Below are 22,575 nucleotides of genomic sequence, written 5' to 3'. Positions count from 1 at the left end.
GCGCAACACTAACGCTGTGCTGCTTGGTATCAAATGGCGTCGTGCCTAGACAGCACCTAGGTAATTCAACCCCCCGAATGCGACTCAGAGGGCCTTAATTAGCCTTCTATAAGATGGCCACAAGCTTCACCTCTTGTTCAAAGTCATTGTTTGTCCGACCAAAAGCTCATTTTTCCACGTTTTCGGCAATGATCATTGAATGGAAGAGGCCTTCTTGACTGCCGAACCTCGATTGTGTCTTCTGCCGTTTGTAGGCCATCGAAGTCTTCACCCACACTCATGATGCAGTACAGCCAATCGACAGCGGCCTATGCTCCTGTCGTAGACTTGGAGTTTGCTGACGACAAAGCTGATAAGAATCCACAGTCTTCGGTCAACGACGCGCATAGATCAAGGGTTCTACGTTTGTCACTGGCGCTTTGCGTAGCGGTTTTGTGCACTGTCCTGGGCTTTGGTGGCGGCATCCTCTTCAAACAAGAGATCGATTCCAACTCTTTGCCATCCACGGCCTGTACAAATCCCATCATACGTCGAGAGTGGCGAGATTTGAGTGACGCAGAGAAGAATGACTATATAGAAGCAGTCCAATGTCTAAGAAGCTCGCCTTCGAAACTAGGTCTCAATCAGACCCTGTATGATGATTTCCCGTATGTGCATAGTCGGAATGGCGAGGCTTGTGAGTAACGAACGCCCCAGCAATGCTGGTGTTACTAATGTCTAAAGCACACGATACTGCGGCTTTTCTTCCCTGGCATAGGTATTTCATTCATGTGTACGAGAAGGCACTCAGGGAGCAATGCGCCTATGCAGGGCATCTCACGTACGTACAAGAGCCTGAGCTGCAGACCCGAAGAGCTAATCGTTCTTCCAGATACTGGGATTGGTCTCTCGACTGGGAAGATGTCACCCACGCTCCTGTCTGGGACACCACCCTCGGATTCGGCGGCGACGGCAACGAAAAGGACATTGAGTCCATTCACGGGCATTGCGTAACGGACGGTCCATTTGCCAGGCTCCAGGTGCTCTACGTCGAGAAATTTCCGTATCCACACTGCCTATCTCGCGGCTTTGCCACAGGGGGAAATCTTACTCGATTCAGTGCGGCACTGGAGCCTACGGCTCTGAATGAGCTACTGCGTACGTCGGATTATGCGACTTTCAATCTTGGAGTGGAGGATGGCCCACATTTGTCAATTCCACGGAGCATCCATGGCGATTTCTCTACCGTCACGGCACCTGCTGGTTCGTCGCATTCCGTGGTTTGCACAGCGTTTGAACTAACTCAAACATAGATCCAGTCTTCTTCCTCCATCACACGCAGCTTGATCGACTATGGTGGAAATGGCAGCAGGGTGATACACAGGCCAGATTGAAAGACTATTCCGGCAAAGCTGCCTATACGTCCAGCTCGGAGGCAAGCCTGAGGGATCCACTGCCCTTGGGTTATCTGGCGCCAGATGTGCGTGTTGAAGACATAATGAATACCGAGTCAGGACTTGTTTGCTATAGGTACTGAATGGCCGCCGGCGTCGGCCTTCTTGGCTTGGTCTAGTGTGATGTCTTGTTGGTTGGGGAAAGGTCATTGCCTCAGTCCCTCAGACCTGCCAAGATCGCTAAGCCCCTTCGGATTAGCTCGCCTCGCTAAGCCCCTTCGGGTTAGCCTGCTGACTTCGCAGCTAAACGGCGGCAGGAAAGGTCAGTGAGACTGGCATGGTCATGACTCATCCATCGGCAATTGCAATGGTACGAGTACTTTATCTCCGGCTTCTCCCCATCAAATGACGATTTCGTCAGAATGTTTTCCGAATGAATTACAAATCGTCATCGGAAGATAGATCTATCTTCACGAACAAATGTCCACACACACATACATACATATATTGAAGCATCCTTACTCACCAAAGAACCAGTCTCATAAATGTAGTCTATGTTCACTTGTTCAATTGAACCTGATCTTTGCATCTCTTTGGAAAACCGTACAGACCAACTCCACCAATGGCACCATCAACTACCAAGCAATGGACTGTCGAGGGCAAAAGTGGCTTCGACAGCCTCAAGTTCCACGACAAAGCTGAGATCCCAACCCTCGGTGACCACGACGTCCTCATCAACTTCCACTACGCTTCTTTGAACTACCGAGATCTCATTATTCCCATGGTGCCATACCACTTCTCTTCCTCCCTTCACAAAACCTTGCTCATTGATTTCTCCAGGGCAAATACCCCTTCCCCACCGCCTTACCCATCGTCCCCGCCTCAGACGGCGCAGGCACCGTCGTCGCCACCGGCTCACGCGTCTCACGCTTCCATAAGGGCGACGGAGTCCTAACACTCTTCAATCAATCCCACCTTGCCGGTCCCATTACATCCTCTGATACACTTACTGGTCTCGGCGGTGCTCTCCACGGCGTTCTTCGTCAATATGGCGTCTTTGAAGAGTCAGGCTTGGTCCTCATGCCTTCGACCTTGAACTTCCAGCAAGGTAGCACACTGCCGTGCGCGGCATTGACCGCGTGGAACGGACTATACGGCATTGAGGGTAAAAGTCTGAAGCCAGGAGATACAGTCTTGACGCAGGGGACCGGTGGTGTGAGCATGTTCACCCTGCAATTTGCCAAAGCAGCCGGCGCCCGCGTCATCTCAACCACCTCCTCCGACGCCAAAGCCGAGGTTCTGAAGAAGCTCGGCGCAGACAACGTCATCAATTACAAGACCGATGAAAACTGGGGCGAAACAGCCAAGAAATTGACGCCCGGTGGTATTGGCTGCGCGCACGTCATTGAAGTGGGCGGTCCAAAGACAATGGCGCAGTCATTGAAAGCTATCCGACCTGAAGGTACCATTTCGATCATTGGGTTCCTGGGCGGTTTTAGCAAGGACCAGCCAAGTTTCCTCGATTGCCTGAACAACATCTGCACTGTGCGGGGCGTCTTGGTGGGATCGAGGCAACAATTCGAGCAGATGAACGAGGCTATTGATGCGAATGGAATCAAGCCTGTTGTGGACGAAAAGGTCTTTGGTCTGGAAGAGACCAAGGAGGCGTACCAATACATGTGGGATCAGAAGCACTTTGGCAAGCTGACGATCAAGATCGATGACCCAAGTCAATCGAAGCTGTAGTATCTGTAGATGATCAGAGGTAGAGCCGTTGATGGTGGCGTGAAGATCAGCTATTTCCGATGTATCTATTAACAAATGAAAAACATTACGATCTCATGAGAAATCCCAGACTCGAATCATTATTAACAAATTATGAGAGTAATATTTGTTTTACATTGGTGTCATACAGTGACCTTCCCCAATAAGCTAAAACGATCGACTCTATTCTATACATTGTTCAGTAGCCAGCGCCAACGCTATGCGATATTCTCGTACAAAGTGGTATATCGACGTCCAAGAGTATCAACACAAATCGAACTAACATATGGCACCAATACCACCAGAGTGTAGGTATAAGCCTCAAGAAAAGAAATACTGACTCTCCTTCAACCTCGAGACATCGAAATCACCCTATCTCACTGGTTAGCAATGCCTTGAAACCATGTGGCACAACCCAGGCGGTGATAGTTACACATACCTTCTTTGGGACAGGGGCAAATGTCAACGGCAACCAGCACCAGATCTTCCTGTCTCTACTGGCAGCTTTGTTCTTTTTGGGCTCGATCTCCTCTGCCTTGGGCGTTGTCTCTTCGATTGCCTCCGTGTCGGCCGCATCGGCTCGGGAATTTGCTGTATCGTGGAATTCGGGACCCTCAGTCTCATCGTCACTAAGCACTGTCTCGATATTCGCGATGTCACCAACCTCCAGGCGTTGGTTGGCCTTCAATTTGGTAGATCTCAAGGAAGCTGGTCCCATCTCGCCAATGGTAGCTGGTTGGATGTCTGATGGCGCCAAAGCTTTTTCATCTGCTGCTTCGGCAAACAATTTCGCTGGTGTGATCATCGCCTCTCCTTCTTCGCGCTCCCTGGGGTCCTTAGATGTGAGCAAAACCAAACGGCGGCGTTCGAGGATCAGTTCGTCTCTTTTTCTTGCTGCAACACCTCTCTTCTTGGCTTCTGAATCAACGCTCCTACGCCACCTCAAGATCTTGCGACCGACGGGGCTCTTAGAGAAGACGCTTGCAAGATGCATGTAGCCCTTGTACCTTGCGTTAAATTCAGCCGCAAGTCGACCAATGATGTCTTCGGAGTGCATCCTGATGAAAGCATCGCGAATGACTCTGTTCATTATGTTTACGTCTCCGGCATGTGTCCAAAACGAGTCATGGATTGAAGCGAAGGTAAGACCGACCTCGTGGCATTTCAGCGCTGTGAGAAACATGTGTGTGGCGTCGAGTGAATGTATGAAATTTGGCGGGAACGCCTGGAGCTGTTTCACTTTGTGGACAGGGTCCGCTGCCGTGCGATGCCGGATAGTGATAGACTGGAGGTTGGTGGCGATACGGCGCGTAGTTGTCTTCCGATAAGGTTGAACAATAGGCATTTTCAGAGGCGTCGTCCAAATGACGCTTGACTTGAACGACCAGAGCTCGTCTTTCTGCCCCCTCAGAGCTTTCAACTTGAATTGATTTGGAAACTTTTCACCCTTAACTTGTCTCTCGGTGTAGTCAACTTGCTCCGCCGATATAGAATCGGATATCCTCGCAGCACAGTCCGAAAGCCAGTATTGTATGTCGTGTGCTCCTTTAAACATGGTCGAGAGTGATTTAAAGATCTTCCTCGCAACGTACGATGCTGCCGCAAGCCGATTTAGTCCGAAGGTATCCGGAAGGTCAAGCATCAAATCGTCAAGCTGCTTTAGAACCTGCCTCTTGGCGCCTGTAAATGTCACGCCATAAACATTGGTCATGACTGTTTGTTTGACGACCTTTCTGGTCACTCTACCATCCAACTGTCGTGCCAACCCGTTGCCCTGCGCTGCCTCGTCCGCAATCTCTGCTTTGACCATTTCGGCCACAGTGGTGTATATGTCGGACGGTCGATCACCAGGCTCAAGGTTCACCTGCTGGGCACCAACGACATCACCTCCAAGCGCTGCATAATGTTGAAGACCATTGCAAGTACCGTCTTGGTGTATTGCAAGATGGCAGACGTAACGGGTGGGGTCGGGCAAGTCCAAAGCAGCTTTCAATTCATTGCAGGCCGCAAGGCACTGCCAAGGATCCTCAGCTTTCAACCACCATCTGTTGCCGTCCAAAGGGTTGTTGACAGAATCATATATTTCAGCCAAATGGTTCTCGGTGAACCGCAGTCTCTCCTCGAAGCTAGCCTTGTCGTATCCATGCACGTTGGCGAGATGTATTTTGAGCCACCAGAGCCCAGAGTCGGTGAGCTCTTTGCCCTTCGCGAAAAGCAGAAGGCCTCGCGCATTATCAGCCCCCATATGATTCAAAAAGGGAGCCATAGGATATGCACGCCCACGGAAGTCACAGTTGTGTGGAAAATAGAACGTTTCGTTCAAGTACGCCCGAGCGACTTCAAGCTGGAAATTTTGAAAACACCTTTGACTCTTGAGCCCTGACCTCTGGTTCTCAGCATCCCGTACGGCCCTCATCCATTTTTGTCGGACCTTAGGCTCAGCTGACGGTGGTGGCTCACGAGGTTTGTCAGTTGGTTGGTTTGCGGGAGGAATCTTAGCAATTGCCTCTCCAGTATTCCATGCATCAAGCATGACCTTGAAAACGAAAGAGTTGACTTTCCACTGTGTTTTCGCCAGTACGTCAAGGCCTGCAAAAACCTGAGACATGTCTCCGTTTTCCGCTGCAGTGATAGCATACCGTTTCGACTGCACGTCATGTGAACCGATGCGCACTACAGGTATCGAATGCTCATAGAAACCTCCTTCGCGGAATCCAATCCATGATTTGGGTTCGGCGACCATTGGTAGGTATTTGGCTATTGCTGAGGTCACAGGAGCCTTCGCCAACGTTTCTAGTACGGCCGTGTTGAGCCGGACGACACCCACGCGCTTCCCACCCACGTATTGAAACGTGTGAAAGAAAACTGGCTGCGTCTCTCGCAGCTCTATACCGGTCTTGGGATCTTTGCGAGACACCTGTACCTTGGCGATGTCCATTAGATGAGAGAGGAGTACTGCACCGACCTTGACCTTTATTGTTTGTGTCCACTCCATACTATCATAGAGGCTTGATGCCCGGCCCCGGAGGATATTCTGTAGCTTTCCATCTGATATTCCCGGGCCTGTGCTATCAAGTTCCCTGATCCCCTCTGCCAGGTTTGACTCACGCCACTTCTTTCTCTTTTTCTTATGCCCATAATGTTCAGCAACGCTTTCGGCCTGAATAGCACTCCCGATGCCTGTAACAACATGGTGGATTCTCATACCTCGTTCATCGACACTTTCCGTACTGAGAATCGTCAGAGTAGCCAAAATGGCGACTGCCGAGAGCTTCTCTGGCGACAGGAATTGCATGAAGGGACCCCAGAGTAGAAGATCCTCATCGGCCTTCTTCTTCGTTTCCCTTCCTTCGGCTTCTTTCGTTTTTTTCACATCCTCCTCGATCAACGGGACCAAAGCCTCGTGCCATTTCCACATCATGGCACCAATCGAAGATGACGCCAGACTGCTATTGATACCTATGCCCTTCCGATGTTTATCTTCTGCACGCCAGCGATCCATGGCAGCCGTGATCGTGTTGTTTTCCAGTAGCCTCTGGCGCTCCTCGGCAGACAATTCACCATCAGTAACCTCTCTGCCACTGAACAAGTCTGCACCTTTGTCTCCGAACAGCTCTAATGATTTCTTGAGCGTTGAAAGACCCGAGCCCTTTTGTTCCGTTGCCTTAACAGCTTGTATTTCACCTGCAGGCTTAGCGAAGGCTCTTCCCCCTGCTCCACGTTCTTGCTGGTCGAGCTTGGTCAGGCCGGTCACTTGTGCGTCCGCATGTTCCTGGAGGCGCGAAGCAGAAACCTAGGTCTGGGATTAGCAACCAAGTTTAGAATAATGCGCATCTGCATACTGGAGAGTAGTCTTCCACATCAAACTCCCAAAGAGCATTGGTTTCGGCACCAAATCCAGCTTCATCAGCCAATTTCTGGTATCTTCTCACCGCACGTTCTCTGCTTGCACCCGACGACTGCCAACTGGCTCTGATCATTTGAGCATAAATTTCTGCATTTGGGATGACCCCAACGCGCTTTAAATCCACTTCGAACCATCTCTGTAGGTCTTTGAGAAGCTGCTGATCCTTTGTCTGTACGACCTTGTTTGTGAGCTCCTTCACATAGTCGGAATGTGCAGCAAGTAGTCCGGCAGCATCTGGACTGTAGATCTGGTTGAGCCTTCGCAAGAGAGCCGCAGCTCGCTCGAGACGGCCCACTTGGAGGCAGGCATGTAGGTTCTGATGGAGCTCATTGAGGTCGCCGGTTATGGCGTCTTTAACACGAAACCTCTTGGGGTGTGTGGTAAGTGTATCTTTGATGATGAGCAGTGAGGTATTCGGATCAAAGTGGCGAAGGGCAGAGATGCCGGTTCCGTCAAACCTAGGCTGGTAGTTGAAATTGGCGACCGAAGGTTCAGCCCAAGGAACATATGAGTCATGTTCAGGTTCATACTGGACGGCGGTGGCAGCTGAGGCGAGCCTTCTACGGTGTGAAGGGGTCCTGGGTATCGGATGTCTGCAACTCCTCGCGTTTGACCGTTCCAGGTGGGGCTTTGAGGAGGCGGCCCGGACGGTTTTCGAATGAATGGGGGCGCCATTTAATTGTCCAAATAAAGCGGGGCATAGGAAAGGGAGATGTAGAAGCTCGAGGCTGGAAGTGGATTGCCTGTACGCATCGCGATACAACGTGCGTTTTGAGGCTCGTGCAAACATGCTCCGGGGGCTCAGATATACGGGTGGATTAGCCAGGCGTGGCACAGCTGCCGCCAAACATAGGAGTGAAGGGATATAGCGAATTTTTTTGAGAAAGAAAGACCTCTTGCGTCTGGCGTGCTGGATAGATATCATCAAAGGAGTTTGGGAAGACTTTTTTCAACAGGGATCCCAGATCTGAGCTAGCTACATCTGAGCTAGGGTAGTTTGGAAACAATCTAAGGTAGCTACAAATAAATTTCCGCCACAATTCTGCATCATGTCTCAGTCTCACATACAATGGCTACAGTGGTGGGCCCACGTTTGCATTACTTTGGCTAATGTATACAACAACAACAAGTCGAAATGACGGAAGACCCAGCGTAGATCGGCTCGATGCCCTTTATTTCTCTCCTCCCCACGCGAAGCGTCGCGGAAAGGTTGCGACAGTGTCGTGGAGTCAGAACAAAAAAAACACATTAGTTATTGACAATGTGATTATGTGAAATAAAGTTCAACTATTGTATTGTCTTCTCCTTTGTTTCTGGTCTTTGAATGTTTTCATGTACTCCCTCATCGCTCTATATCATGCCCTCCTCTCCGAGCAACACACCATCTCCTTACTTCCTCAGGTCCGCCCCCCCACCCCATATCATCACTTACACCCATTCCAATCCGTACTAATCGAGGAGGAGCTACCAAATCTCGAACAGAAGACCATGGCGACTGCATTCACCAACTCAGAGATGAAAGCGAGTCTGCTACAAATCATCAACGAGCGAAACCAGCTCAGAGTGGAGCTCATGCACGCCAAGTCAGCAATCATTGAACTCGAAAACCAAAATTTGGAGTATGACCGTTTACTCTCAAGTGCGCTTTCGCACCTTCAGGCCTACGAACCAAAACCAACAGTGACCGCTACTCCAAAAACCAGCTGGATAGGAACCTGGCAATGCTCCTCGGATTGCCCTCAGCTCGCCCCAATCGAAAAGGCTTGGGCGAATGGCTGGCTCCAGAAAGCTCTCAACCAGATCCCTGCCATGCTAGATCGGGAAGATCTGGGGCCTCATCACCTCATCAATTCCAGGCTTCTATACTCGGCACTGCTTCAATCTACTGGTGCTAATCTACAGCAAGCGCTAGCTAACGCTGAGGAAGCTGTCACTATGGCGGTAGATCTTCGCCTGCAAGAGCTAGCTGCAAAGGGGCAATTTCATCGTGCGCTATGCTATCATTACTTAGGGGAGTTCGCTAACGCCAGGTGGTAAGTTGTAACTGGATTTTGCTTTCTCAAAGAAGCCATGCTGACTCCGAAAAGGTGCTTCGTTTTAAGTTCGTCCGTCAACGAGAGTACCAAGGAATGTCGCCAAAAGGCCGAAGAGAACCTTCGAGGGCTGCCCGAGGGCCATTCGCAGCGATCTGTTTCTGCGGATTTCAAGTTCTATTGCGACTCAAATGTAGATGAATTTGTACGCAGTGTGTAGCAAGCATGAGTCAAGGCAAGCTCTTGCTGCAGTTGGGTTGAAGGGTAGGTTTTGAAGCTTGTCGAAATCACAAGCATTCCAGGCTTTCAATGAACTTGTTTATAGCTAGAGTAAGACTGGTCTGAAAATATGTCATCCCTCAACAGCTTCATTTGCAATTCACCTTGACAGTATCTCTTTTGTCTTCATGATCCTGTTTTGAACTGCTCTAAGCATGAGTCCTGTTTGCGGAAATCTCATGGTCAAGTCTTTCATTGGACTTTGTTCACAATTCTTTGACCGGGCGTGCTACATGTCCCTTCTCCGTCCACCTACATTCTCACACAGAGAGAATCTTCAAAGGTTGCAACATACCAATGAGGCAGGTTAAACAGCGCTTGATCGGATCATTATCTACCTCGAGTCATGGAGAAGGAGGACACCCGATCAAGTGGGGATTGGACACCAGGTGTTCATAAAGTGCGTCTGTATTCTTTCCAGAGATATACCGCATCACACGAAAAGGAAGTACGGAATACCAGTGCTACATGCAAGAAGGGCGAGACAGCTCCTGCCAGAGGAAGGAGCAGCACTATTGCTGCTGAAGCAAGGGGACATTCTGTTGAAAGACGTCATACTGTTTCTGAAGGAGTCGCAGAGGATGCGTTTGCAGAAGGTGACCAACAAGGGGATGTGCCAGAGTCCGACGACGAAGCTGAGGCGATAGTTGCGATGAGAGCGACCAAAGCAATAATACACTCATGGGCTGACAGCAAAACCAAGTGGGACGAGGGGAAGAAGAAGGCGGACTTGTATGATCTTCCGCTAATGTCACCAGCCACACTACCTCCCGCCCGCCAAGTGGCTCGAAAACGCCATAAAAGCCTCATGAAAAGCAGAACGTCCAGCGCTGATTTCACGGCCGATGGAGTCTTGACTGATCGTGGAGCTGGTTCAGAGGTCAAAGATGACCCATATCATGATTCAGAGCTCCATTCGGAGCCTGAACCGACTGAGAGCAGTGAGGATGAGGTTTATCCAAAACCAAGACTTACAAATGTCCCCAATGAGGGAGACAACCGTCAAGGTCATATTGAACAGATGAAGAGATACGCCGAGGACATCCATCAACTGAACTTAGATCCCGAAGACAAAGATCGCGATCATGACTCACGGCTCCAATCTCCAGATTCTGGAGATGCCCTTTCCAATGACAACCAAGTCATCATAAAGGATTTTGGTTCATGGAATCCATCAAACAAACAAGAGAGCGATCATGATCTACTGCCACAATCCCTGGGATCCGACCACAGCATTGATGAGACAAGCGACCGCGAGAATCAGGCTGTGTCAGACATGGGCCAGAAACCTGACCAAACAGGAACATCGTCTAAGACTCTTCATGCTTCCCACAGCAACGAGCGCGATAGTCTTGGTTCGCAAACCCAACCATCTGGATCAGAGCCCACTCTTGTTGACATAAGTTCCATCCACGACGCGGTTGAAAGGCAAATCGACCTAGATATCAACGAAACTAAAGCACCTGATACTACCCATCCTCCTGGTAGTTCGCAACCCAAGTCTTCTGGTTCTATGGAGAATGCAAGTCGTAATTCGCACCTCAAGTCTCCTGGGAGTGACCATACTAAGAGTGCTGGTTCACAACCCACGTCTCCGGTTCGTGGAGGTGCCATCGTTGAGAGAAGTTCCACCCAGGACCAGAGCGGAGAGAATTTCGACCGCGAAATTTGGCTTAACAGCGATGCACCTTTGCAAGGAAACTACAAAGCTATACCCCGCGACGCCCCAAGTCCCGAATCAATCAGTCCCAACTATTCGAGCAATCCAAGTAGTCGCACAGATTCTCTTGTCATCTCCCCGACTATCCCTGTACGTCTCAATTGCTTCAAGTGACTGAGGCATTACCTAACGCAAAAGTCTAGGATGGACAGCAGAGTCTTGGACACGAGGAGAGTCCTAGCGCTTCCACGGCCAACGCAGACATTGTGAATTTCTTGGCTAAATACAAAGCCAATTTCCCACTGATGCCCCCTTCTGGGGAACAAGCAGTCGAAGATGAGCGAGAGTCCAAAGCAGCTACAGACGGACAGAACGGGAGTTCTCAAGCCATGAATCCTCAGCGCTCGGGCACATCGAGTCCTAACACGGAGGATTCTCTTCTCCTGTCTTCTGTAGGTCAATCTCAGCTCCAAACAATCGTGCAGGCCTCTAACGTAGAATCTCAGGGGCCAGGCCATGAATCTCCCGTCAAGTCCGATCTCGAGAAGGCGAAAGAGAAAGAAGCCAGCCAAGCCGCACTCGAAATATTTGAGCTCTACAGTGCCAATTACCAAATGCAAAAAGATCTCGAGGAGAAAGAAGCCAAGTTCAAGCGAGAAATTCAAATAGCCTGGACACACCCGAGGCCTCCACCAACTACCCGAGAGCAGAAATCAGATAAGCTCGCCCTCGAGAGAATTGAATCAAAGGAGATATTTGATGAACTTGGGGAACAGCAACGACCCGTAAGGACGGACCCCCGGTGGGTCCTCCATGAAACAGAAGTCAACATGTTGCTCACCCGTGCACAAATCAATTACATCCTAGAGGATTATCCCAAGATGTATTCCCACGCTAACCACGCTGCCGTCGCTGCCGGCCCACTCAAATTCGCCCCCTTAACGGCGAGATGTTGTTATTACCGCGGAATGGCCTCCTACTATTACCGCGCATTCACCGAGGCAAAGGACGATTTCCTGGAGTCTCGAGGCTGCGCCGGGCGCTATGGAATCCTGAGTGAGAATATCGAGAGATTTATCGACAGTATAGACAAAGCAGATGATCCGGAAACGGCCGTACTCGTGCGAGTCCCAGCTCGAAAGTTCACAGAGGTCCGCACGTTCAAGCAGAGAAGAAGAGCCCGGAGCACAAATGTGGACAACAAGAATGAGCCCTTGCCATCAACCGCAGACGATGCGACGACTCTGGTTGGAGGCTCGCCAAGATCCCCAGAAGACAGAGCCATGGGGCTGGCCCCGTTCAGCTCAGCCAACGAAGAGAAGCACTCTGCTGGACCGTCCCGCGGGGACGCCAATGCCCAAAGCCAAACCTTGCACAGGCCTGATCACCTGGGTGGATTCCCACTCGATGGTGATCCGCAACCCGGTACTGAAGATGTTCCAAATTACAAACCCCAGGAGGAAGCCATCTCAGAAGAGATCCGCAAGGACATCTTCGAGAGCAAAGCCCAGAGCTTGAACCCTGTCAGTGAGGCAGGTCCAACAGAAGCAAATCCCCAAGCGAGGGTAACATTGTCTCCACCGTCTATGGCGAGTACTGAGCGGACTTTGCTCGGAAGCAACACCACTCAGGAAACCACGAGGCGTGTGCCTCGGCCGCACGTTGCTCCCATAACCACGTCATTCGCAACAGCGAGAAACAACACCGCAAGAGAGGCTTCAGCGGAGGCCACCCCTGCTTCAGGTTACACGGATGAGGGGAATTCGGCTGAAATATATGCGGCATTTGGTGGAAAGCCTCGAGAGGACGCTACTCCAAATTCTGCAGAATCATCAAATGTATCAAATTTCGGATGGTGAATGTGGACTCTCGGTAAGCATAGCCAGACAGATGTATGGACAATAACCAAGGCGCTGGCACAAGTGCGGCTAAATCCTTCCCATTAAACCTGAATTTACGTACGGGCTTTTTTTCTTTTCAAAGTCGTACACAAAGTTTACTTCGGTATCATCCTGCACATGAAAAGGCTCAGTGACTTTAACAATGCATTTCGAGATTCTCTAATCATACGCTGGAGACCATGTTGAGATGGTTGCAATGATGGTGTTGAACAAGGAAAGGTAGGACGCTTGGAAGCACGACTTGACAACCTCGATCGTTGACATAGCCCCTCCAAATCACACTCGCATGACTTCTGCCTTTTGTACTCAGACCTGTCTCTATACGAGTACAGTGATCAGCTCCTTTCGAAAAAATCGAACGACACCCGATTTGCAGGACTCGTATTTCTCACCCGGAGCAGCCTTTTTGCCTGTGAGAACCGACCCACCTGGGTCGGCGCTTGGCGAAAATGATCTCTTAGTACCTCTCTTGGTACTTTTAAGAAAATGAACCCCTTTTGGATATTCCTTGCCTTCAAGGAATTGCTCGTAGAGCAAGAGGGCAGCAATGCCCTAGACCCGAGGCTTCGGGTTTCGAAACCCACGTCTCTGGAGACGTTACTGCTTTGCACAGCAAGTTCTGAGATCACAGAACTATCCCAATATCTGGGATGCCCCCACTCCCCTCTGGCTTATCAGCCCTTCCTGCCCTCTTTCAGAGGAAGGAAGATATTTCTCCAAAGATCGCTCGCATCACCAAGGTAATAGGTGAGACTGACGTCTGCCATGCTGGCTTCTGGACCACCAGCCATGGCCTCTAATTGCGAGATGATATTTTCGAGGCCGAAAGCTTTGCCGACTGCTTGTGTGCTTGTGGCTTCGCACATAACGTGAACAACGTGAATGTGGAAATGGTAGTAGGTGGGCTGATCTGTACCTGGTCAGCTGCATGAGGCAAGAAGCTTCAACTAGGACGAGCATACAGTGGATATAAAGCTTCAGCATATCCTTCTCCAGCTCTGGGTACAGCTCGATTGTAGCGTCCAGGATCTTCTCTCTCATGTGCTTTATCCAATCCACATGGCTCTTTTTGAGATCTCGCAAGCTCCAGAAATCTCGTCTCTCCACCAAGACGAGTAGATGCAGGCTCGCGAGAGTTTTCTTGTCCCAGTTCAGATCCGGGGTCAGAAGAAAAGCTTCCTCTCGAGAGGAGCCTTGCCCTGGGTCTCGGAGCAAAATATCTTCTTGCTCTTTCCTCCCTTCGATGATATTGAAGACCCAATTCAAGCGTCCTTCGTCCCTCATTCGCTGCATGTATGGTCGCACATGCTGCTGGTAGATCGTCGGCGTCTCAGTGACCATGCGGACGGTCTGTGGGGAGTACTTCTTTATGTGCTTGTCTGTACATGGATAGATGAGATTGATCTTTAGATCGGCAGGAGCCTCTTTCGTCACACCAGAAGATGCAAGATACCATCGGTAGATATCATTCTCGCCCAAGTTGTCAATACTCGTAATGGCAGCGTGGAATGCTTCGAGCGTATCGATATTGCTGGGAAACGCTGCCCTTTCCGCAGTGAGCAACGCAGGGGAGCCATTGATCGTACCAAGTAGATTCACGCGACGGCCACCTTGATCTAATTAACATGTTGTCAGCCAGAAACGCTGAAGTCAAGGACAAATGTAGAGGACCTTGGTTGAGAAGTTTATCCACCCGAAAATGTCGGACTAAGTCAGCAGCGGTTGGCGCTTCCATATTGTTGATACCGACTGATATTTCTCAATCGCTTTTTGTACCCGGAGCATATATGAGTATCACTTTCTCAACACCCAGGAATTGCTCAAGGAGGGGAACTCCTTACATGAGTGCACCCTCAGAACCTCACCTGCCTCTCGCTTAGAACACCGTAGATTTGGTGCTTATCGATAAGACCTTGTCCGAAACCGCGTCCCTCCCGCGTCGTCGATCCCACATCAGAAGCATCATTCACCCTCTATTTGCTTCTCACTCCATCGCGCTGAATCATCTATAGTCATGGCTAGGACGCTGCCCTGGCTCAAGAGTGGAACGACAACCACCCTCCAGCCCGTCCGTCCAAAGCCTGCCAAGCGGCAGCGAATGCTGGATCCCAACTCTGACTCTGACTCTGCCGACAATGTCAACCCTCGGGCTGTAACAACTCCCAAGAAGCAAGCTGCTCCTGCAACAGGTAAGCCCCGTCAGATCTTCTGTAGCTACACCGATTAACAACACTACCAGAGCGAACGCCATCCACCTCGCCTCCACCGCAACCCCCAACCGAAGAATTCATGCGCCCCGGCCTCTCAGCAGACGACATCTACATCATGGTCGAAGACGAGTTCCACGCGGTCGCCCAAACATTCACCAAGCACCTCCACCATGCGGAGTATATCCGTCTGAGAAATGCTGTCAGGGATCGAAACGCACCTACTATCAATAACATCTCCCGCCCCGTCGACTCGATCACTACCATGCGCGAAGAGACTCGTAGAAAGAAGGAAGCCGAAGCAAGGGAAGCGAAAATGAAGGCCGCGATAGAGAGTATCAAGGTTCCGAAGGGAGCGAAAGGCCCGTTGGACGAAAGTGACATCAGCGATTTTGAGGAGGATAGGCAGGATGATCCGTGGCAAGGGACACAGTTGCAGCATTTCATAACTACGAGTCCAAAAAAGAATCTTACAGGTTTGACTGGTCTGCAAGGAGTCATATCGCACACCCGAGCAGCGGCTGGATATTCAAAGCCAGAGAAGCGGCCTTCGCAACCTACCAAGCTATTCGAACCCGCGCGTCCTAATGCCAGTGCTTCAAAAACAATCCTCGCTCCAGCGGCCGGCAATGCAACATCAGACACAGACGACGATGACCTCGATGCTCCTTCCTGTCTCCCTCCTCGTCCGCCCCCACGTATACCATCCCGGCCTCCAACAACCGCCGCCAAACCCACCCCTTTACCAACAAGCAGAGATCCACCCCACCGACAGCCGAAAAGAAGAGCTCCTACACCACCTCCCGCAAACCCCTTTCAAAGATCTTTCCTCGACTTGACACCGCGCGCCGCCCCCGCTTCAATACCCCTATCCTCAAAGTCTTCAAGGAGACCTATTCCGCCAGATCCATCTCCACCCGTCAGACCCGAACCGTTGCAGGAACCCCGCGCATCTTTATCGGATGTGAGGCAGCGGCTGAAAGCTCGGCGGGAACGCGAGGAAAGGGAGAGGAAGAGGAAGAGGTCCGGCAGTGGAATAGGGGTTGACGACATACCTGTATTTCTTGTATGATTGATGCAGCATTTTGGACAGATTGAGATACCCAATGAAATCACATTCAACTGTATCTTCTTTCCAATACTATGAGTTACCTACGCATCACCCTTAGAAGTCCTTCAGGAAGTATCATCTCAACCGATCATCGCTAGACCGAACGCGAATCATCTGAAAAGTGGTAAGATACAAGAATCGAAAGGAGTACCAAAGAACCGAAAAATCGTAAAAAAAGCCGCATTCCACATCACCCCCACCATTCAAATCAGGCCATCTGCCCGTGAAAACCGCGCCGCAACACCGAAGATGTACCCTACCCTACCCTACCCTACCCTCCTTGCACATCCGTCCAAACGCCTCCAAGCGAGCCAACAGATCTCCAATCCCGCATCGTCCATAAACCCCGCCGTGTATACGATGAAGAAAGGGGAGATCGCCGGGACGATCTGGAAAGACGTGTGGGAAGGTGTGGATCGAAGGGAGGATGCTGCTGCTGCTGCTTATTATTATTATTGCGGCGATGGCTAGGAAAGACCTGTGAGAGTGTGCGAAACCCAGGGGAAAAGTCGTCCGGATCGAAGAAAAGTACGCGGTTACTCGTCGTTCATTCTGGTGACTGTTGGTAAAAAAAAAAAAAGGGGGGGGGGGGGGGGGGCCTTCGGGTTGTGAACCGATGTGAAAAAATAAAATCGTGAATGGATGTGAATATCCCAGTCCTCCGTCTCCGCCAATCTCCCCGAAAAACAGACAGACCTCACAGCCCCCTCTTCACCGCGGCCGCGAAGCTCTTCCCCCCAGCGAACTTTTTGGCGTAGACGTTGACAGCCGCCTTCTCCCTCAGGGCTACCGCCGGCCCACCTTTCGCCCCCGTCTTCACCTTTGCCCCTCGCCGCAGTGTTTTCCACTCGTCTTGCTCAGCGTGGATAGCCAACGTCTTGACGATGGGCGTGGCCGGGATCGTGAGCACCGATTTGACGGGGGGCGGGTCCGCTTTCTGGACCTCTTCGCAGGGGGCGGGGGTTTCGTGGTTGAGCGCTCCGAAGCGGTTGAGGAGGTCCGGGGTGTCTCTGTTCGGGGTTGCTGGTGCCAAGAGGTTTCTGATCGGTTGTGGAGTACGTGGTGTATCCTGGAAAGGCGGCGGGACTTTTCGAATCGCTTTCGCGAAGACGCGGGTGTCTTTGATACCCTGGAAGCCTTTCTCGTGTTTGGGGTTGGAAGTCATGGGTGAGAGAGGACTTCTAGGGGTAGGACTACCAAGGACCTTAGAGCCTTCCTTGGTGTGGTTTCCAGACTCATCACGAAGCGCCTCCCAATCTTCATTGCTGGAAAGTGGTGATAGAACCTTGAAGCTCAGAGTTTGACCGGGAAGGCGTCCAGGACTGAAGGACAATTCGGGGATAGGGGTATTCGTGATGCAGTCTCTGGTTGATTCGTCGATCTCCTGATCCAGCTTCGTGTCGCGGTCTGCATGCGACTGCTTTGTAAGTGTACCGCTCCTGCCCACCTCCCCATTGCTGTTCGATCTGTCAGGGAGAGGAGTCAGAGAAAGCCCCTTCTGTTCAGCAGGGAGCTCGAAATCTGGGTCATCCCAGTTCTCAGGAATCTGTCCTCCCGTCTCTCTAACTAGGTTGCTAGCTTCTTCTGCGTTCTCATCCTCCTCTTCGATAACATCCAGCTCGACTTCTTCCCTGATCTCAGGCAGTTTCTCACCAGTGGCCCAGTCCCAGAGCTGGTTGTTCCGGACCATTTCATTGTAAATGCGCCTGTTGGCGTAACGCCAGTAGCCGGCCATGCGCTGCATAGTCTCCACTTGGTCGTTTTCGAAAGCCACAAGGTCTCCAAGAATTGCAGCGCGAAGTCTGGCATCGAGAGACTTGCGTCCTTTGCTCGCTTTCGAGAGATTGGTATCAATACCGAGGCTGGCAAAGATGGGGCTGAGGATCTCGTTGTCTTGTTGAGGGGTATTGGGCTTTTGCTTGCTGTCATTGCTTTTGGCTATCTTCTTCACGTGTAGACCTAGTTGTAGCTTACTCCATTTAAAGGTGCTTGCGTTGAACCCGATGTTCTCGTCAATCGTGCGGTTGTCCGCTAGTCCTTGACTCTTGGAGACTGCGCTGGCTTCATGCTTGGACTCTGGATGCAAAGCTTTCTCGACTGTAGCCAATTCCTCCTGGGTTGTGACGTCGAAGAGGACTTGATGTTTTGCTGCCTTCCGTTCGGCCTTTGCTGCTTTGCGGGCATCAGCATTTTCCATGATCCCGGACCAGCACTGCTTCCTTTCCTTGGCGTCGTCATCATCATCATTATTGAGAGTGCTTGAGTTGCTATCCCATTCGACATCTCGCTCTGGATCAACTCCACCAACATGCTCACTTCCATCATTTGAATGGTCAAGGTTCGAGTCGTCTCTCTTCTTGCCTTTCCTTTTGTTGTTGTAGAGTGGACTTTCTGTGCTAGGGCTCCCTTCTAGACGGCGAATGGCCTTTATGATTTCAGCAATCTCAAGGTGGCGTTTGCTATGAGCTTCGATGGTATTTAAGCAACTAGATAGATGTTATTGAAGCTCCTCCCAAAATCAGGACTCTCCTAATACATACGCTACACACCGGTGACTCGCACCGACAAAATGAAGCGTCTTGTGATATGCAGGACAAACCTCTTCGTGAATACCGAAACACGTTCTTTTGGCGCGTGGTCTAACGATGTGAGCTTTGCTTTTTGGATAGGCGGAAGAATTAGCTTACGACGACAACACAGTTGCGCAGGTTCCACATTTGTGTTCTGGATGACATCCGTCAGTACAAACCTCGAATTATTATCGGGGTAAAGCCTTGTGATCATACCCAGTCCGTGATTGTGATCCTATAAATCCGCGATGTTAGTAAACGAGATTTTTGATCAACTATCACAACCGTGACATGTTCACGCACCTCCCACTTGTAAAACGTCCCCACAGTCATCTTGATATTGCGAATGAGACTGGACGGTTCCCAGATTCTTATGAAGGTTGCCGAATTTAAAGACCTTATCGAAAGGTATGTGCGCGACGGTGCAGGCGAGGAGATTGTGGTTGGAAAATTTGTTGCGGCAGAAGTCGAAGCAGAGCACTGTTTTAAACGTAGTCCGGTGAGACGGCAAATGTTGAGCAAGGCCAAGATGAGCAGCAGGGCAGCAAGGGTTTCACGGTGTTGACAATGTTCAGGGTTGATGCGGCATGTCTCAGAGGTAAACAAGACAGACAGTTCTAAAACGAACGCCACCAGAAGCTTCCAACAACACCCTGAGGCTCGAATTTAGCTTGTGTTTATCCGCCTTACCACCTATTTACGAGACTTGTTATGAGTTTGGCACCAATAGAAGAGCAGCCGTCATACAGCCAAGGACAACACAGGGTCACGATCCACTATTACATGACTCCCTCTCGCTTCGCCTATTCCCCGGAGCCAGTTCACCTGTATCAAGCATACGGTCCATAAGTGGAGTTCGCCCAAATCATGAATCGTTCAGTCCGGGGAAGAGAATACGGAGAAAGGAAAATCAAGGAGAATGTCATGTTACAAGCTGCATGGGTTCATGATACAGCGAAAGAGCGGACCGTTGAGACATATCACAGTCTCGTTGCATAAGTTCTCATGCATAGAATGTTGAAGTTGATTCAATTGCCTTGTTGTCAAAGGTCTTGAGTGAACCCGACAGGCACAGCTTGTTGAAAGTATGCCTCTTCCTGCAGCTCTAGCTTACTGGACGTCACGAACCAGACGCGCCCCACACCAAGCGTACAGGTAGTTGCGCTGATACCAGTTGACACTATGCGTATGTTAGTGGTAATCCTATTTTGTTCGCGATTTCCAACATACAAGGTTTTACGTCCAGCAATACGGGGATGAGTTGCCCATGATCCGCCCAGAACAACATTGTGCTTCCCGTCGAAGAAGTCATCTAAAATTCATGAGCCGACACAGCCTTTGCACTATGTGGAACGAGCGAGACAAGACCTGTATAAGCTGGGTACAATGTCATGGGTTCAAACCCCTCATGCCTCTCTAGCGCCGAGCTTGTCCATTCCCAAACACCGCCCATGTTCCCCTGCCCAGACAGCTGATTGCCGTTCTGGGTGACAGGCATTGGGTGGAAATGCTTGAAACCCACATTGCAGCCTTCAAGGTCAGCGAATAGTTCATAGGGATCAAGGGACTTCTCAGCGCCAGAGGCGCCATTACGCAAATGGTGTGGTGGAGGAGAAATCTCGACTCCCTCATTGGAAAGATGCCTGTTCAGCCATAAGCACTGTTACACTGATCTGAGAACGAAGGGAAGACCTGCCCGTTGACTGCAGAGATCTTCTTGGTGTTGATACTATCCGTCTTCTTGTTCTTGTTCGGGTCCACATAATTGTAGATGCTTCGGACTTCTTGCACGGATGGAATACGTCCGTTCATCCACGTTGCACATCTGGAAAGCTCATCATAAGATGCAAAGACGGGCCAATCCAGTGCGTATTCCAACGAGATCGGTCCGTAGACAGTCCTGACAGATTTGCCAGTCAAATATGCGTTTGTCAATGGCGGGCTAAGTCCATTCTGGTAGGAGCTATGCCCGTCGACAGGCGCTTCTCGTTGATATACGGGTGGGGAGTGATGGCTCCTCTCAGAGATCCAGGAAACTGGCACCGCATCCTGGCCAGTATGGTAAAGGTAACGGGCGTAGTCTTCGTTGGTCAGGGGCCTCGCCTGGGCCTCGAATGCTGGCACATCAACCAGACGTTGTGGCTTCTCGTTGTCCCAACCAAAATGACGGTCAGGCCCATCATCATTTTCAGGGTCCTCCAAGCCTACGTTGATAGTGCTGGCGGGTATTGGGATCCATTGATTTGGAATCGCAGCCTCCCGGGCTTGTTTCCCCAATGCCACAAAATCTGGAGCCACGCCAGGAGGCGGGAGGGTCCTATCACTTTGCAGAAGCATGTAGAGAAGTGTCTCCAAATGCATGGCTGATCATGACAATCAGACGTCAGTGATAACCGTGGTAAAGGGGGGGGGGTCTCTCACCTTCATGTTCGAACCCTATCCACAAGGCTCGTCCAAGCAATCGGTTCGTCTCCAGGCCTCTATCGGCAAAAAGGGATCTTGTTCGATTTCGGACTCGTTCTTGATAATCAAAAATCTCACCTATTGGAGGCCACTCATCTGGAATCTCGCTATGTGCATGACAGTTCTCTGGGTTGTCAACATCGGGATCGATGCCACGTTCGAACATGTGGTGATAAGAGCTCGGCTTGGTGGCCGCATCGCCGGTCGCTCTTGTCAAATGCATGTCCAAGAAGGCGGGAATATGGCCCAAATAGAAGAGGCAACAGTTTCGAAGCTTGATGGGCTTCGACAAAAGTTCTTTCTCGGGTATCATGTGCCTCGTAACCACGTCCCATGCCGCCCATAGCTGTTCAAATTCGTGTAGGCATGGTACCGGCTGGGCAGCATACTCATTCGCTTTGAGGGGATAGGAAAAAGCCTGCTTCGAGACTAAGTGCAGATCTGCCACCATGTTGATTAGCGGCGTACAGATTGGGTGTTTACATTTGTGAAGCTTCGATGTTGTGGGAAAGTCGCATGTTATGATGTAATACGGCCCGTAATCGCGGTTCCGGCAGTGAATCTCATTGGCCTAGGTGTACTTGGCAGACAAGTATGCACGTGGCGATAGACTCGAGAGTCTGTTGAAGAGGAAGAAGACACAATATCGAGCGTAAGAAAAGTTGCCAACTTACGGTAATTGTTGATTCTGTTACCGAATCTCGCCTGTACCATCAAGCCAGCACGCTGCCAAAGCTCGTCACTTTGAAGCAGTGAGTACTTGTAGCTTTCTTCTACTCGAATCTTCTCCTCAGCCCTGATTAGCGTCCCTTCTACCATGACATCTCTGACAGGTGTGTAGAACGCTTGGTGCCGGCGAGCGACTTCATCGTACTCTCCCATCACTTTCCAATCGTCTTCCCTGAAAACCTCCTTTCCCATGAGCTTATTGGCATGCTTCAGCCCGTTGAGGATGAACTCGTGAGTTGTACCTCGCTTGTCATTGTAAGCACGATAGACCTTGTCACTTTCATGGCAGGCATCAATGCCTATCAGCATAGAATCTTGGCCTTGCAGAACTTCTGAACAGCCGCGCAGGAAATCTACTGCCTCTGTACGCTCGAGATTGCCAATTGAGGATCCCAGCCACAAGATGCACTTTGGGATCCCAAGATTCGCAGTCTCCTTCATCCAAGCGAGCCCATCGTCATATGTGCCAAATAGGCCATGACAACGCACATGCTTATAAACTCCGTTTACAGCAGATAACGTTCGCTTCAACTCTGGCCAGGACAAGTCCAATGCATAGTAGTCAATTTCCTTTTTGA

General features: G+C 50.6%; 10 protein-coding genes across 10 annotated transcripts; 6 read left to right on the top strand and 4 right to left on the bottom strand.

The window, feature by feature from the left end:
- Positions 1-279: 279 nt before the first annotated feature.
- On the top strand, positions 280-1,516 carry HO173_010831 (uncharacterized protein; the record flags this gene model as incomplete). The annotated part of the gene is made up of 4 exons (XM_037312716.1): positions 280-676; positions 724-820; positions 872-1,242; positions 1,293-1,516. The coding sequence occupies 4 exons, from the start codon at positions 280-282 to the stop codon at positions 1,514-1,516; spliced, it is 1,089 nt and encodes a 362-aa protein (XP_037160356.1).
- Positions 1,517-1,995: 479 nt separating this feature from the next.
- HO173_010830 (uncharacterized protein) lies at positions 1,996-3,119 on the top strand (the record flags this gene model as incomplete). Its single annotated transcript, XM_037312715.1, has 2 exons — positions 1,996-2,157; positions 2,214-3,119. 2 exons carry the CDS (start codon positions 1,996-1,998, stop codon positions 3,117-3,119), a joined length of 1,068 nt encoding a protein of 355 aa, XP_037160355.1.
- A 339-nt stretch (positions 3,120-3,458) lies between these two features.
- On the bottom strand, positions 3,459-7,834 carry HO173_010829 (uncharacterized protein; the record flags this gene model as incomplete). Its single annotated transcript, XM_037312714.1, has 3 exons — positions 3,459-3,509; positions 3,577-6,930; positions 6,980-7,834. 3 exons carry the CDS (start codon positions 7,832-7,834, stop codon positions 3,459-3,461), a joined length of 4,260 nt encoding a protein of 1,419 aa, XP_037160354.1.
- A 698-nt stretch (positions 7,835-8,532) lies between these two features.
- On the top strand, positions 8,533-9,297 carry HO173_010828 (uncharacterized protein; the record flags this gene model as incomplete). The annotated part of the gene is made up of 2 exons (XM_037312713.1): positions 8,533-9,077; positions 9,132-9,297. The coding sequence occupies 2 exons, from the start codon at positions 8,533-8,535 to the stop codon at positions 9,295-9,297; spliced, it is 711 nt and encodes a 236-aa protein (XP_037160353.1).
- A 405-nt stretch (positions 9,298-9,702) lies between these two features.
- HO173_010827 (uncharacterized protein) lies at positions 9,703-12,875 on the top strand (the record flags this gene model as incomplete). The annotated part of the gene is made up of 3 exons (XM_037312712.1): positions 9,703-11,166; positions 11,220-11,468; positions 11,523-12,875. 3 exons carry the CDS (start codon positions 9,703-9,705, stop codon positions 12,873-12,875), a joined length of 3,066 nt encoding a protein of 1,021 aa, XP_037160352.1.
- A 716-nt stretch (positions 12,876-13,591) lies between these two features.
- HO173_010826 (uncharacterized protein) lies at positions 13,592-14,652 on the bottom strand (the record flags this gene model as incomplete). The annotated part of the gene is made up of 3 exons (XM_037312711.1): positions 13,592-13,827; positions 13,880-14,533; positions 14,589-14,652. 3 exons carry the CDS (start codon positions 14,650-14,652, stop codon positions 13,592-13,594), a joined length of 954 nt encoding a protein of 317 aa, XP_037160351.1.
- Positions 14,653-14,931: 279 nt separating this feature from the next.
- HO173_010825 (uncharacterized protein) lies at positions 14,932-16,196 on the top strand (the record flags this gene model as incomplete). Its single annotated transcript, XM_037312710.1, has 2 exons — positions 14,932-15,106; positions 15,157-16,196. The coding sequence occupies 2 exons, from the start codon at positions 14,932-14,934 to the stop codon at positions 16,194-16,196; spliced, it is 1,215 nt and encodes a 404-aa protein (XP_037160350.1).
- Positions 16,197-16,484: 288 nt separating this feature from the next.
- Positions 16,485-16,706, top strand: HO173_010824 (uncharacterized protein; the record flags this gene model as incomplete). The annotated part of the gene is made up of 1 exon (XM_037312709.1): positions 16,485-16,706. One exon carries the CDS (start codon positions 16,485-16,487, stop codon positions 16,704-16,706), a length of 222 nt encoding a protein of 73 aa, XP_037160349.1.
- A 65-nt stretch (positions 16,707-16,771) lies between these two features.
- Positions 16,772-19,138, bottom strand: HO173_010823 (uncharacterized protein; the record flags this gene model as incomplete). Its single annotated transcript, XM_037312708.1, has 6 exons — positions 16,772-16,787; positions 16,937-18,721; positions 18,776-18,874; positions 18,923-18,959; positions 19,022-19,040; positions 19,109-19,138. 6 exons carry the CDS (start codon positions 19,136-19,138, stop codon positions 16,772-16,774), a joined length of 1,986 nt encoding a protein of 661 aa, XP_037160348.1.
- A 777-nt stretch (positions 19,139-19,915) lies between these two features.
- HO173_010822 (uncharacterized protein) lies at positions 19,916-22,438 on the bottom strand (the record flags this gene model as incomplete). The annotated part of the gene is made up of 6 exons (XM_037312707.1): positions 19,916-19,985; positions 20,036-20,117; positions 20,174-20,448; positions 20,502-21,168; positions 21,227-21,709; positions 21,943-22,438. 6 exons carry the CDS (start codon positions 22,436-22,438, stop codon positions 19,916-19,918), a joined length of 2,073 nt encoding a protein of 690 aa, XP_037160347.1.
- Positions 22,439-22,575: the final 137 nt, after the last annotated feature.

Source organism: Letharia columbiana (assembly GCF_014066305.1).
Source record: "Letharia columbiana isolate WasteWater2 chromosome Unknown Sc0000053_s0, whole genome shotgun sequence".
Lineage (NCBI taxonomy): Eukaryota > Fungi > Ascomycota > Lecanoromycetes > Lecanorales > Parmeliaceae > Letharia > Letharia columbiana.
This window is presented reverse-complemented; position numbering and strand designations above follow the sequence as displayed.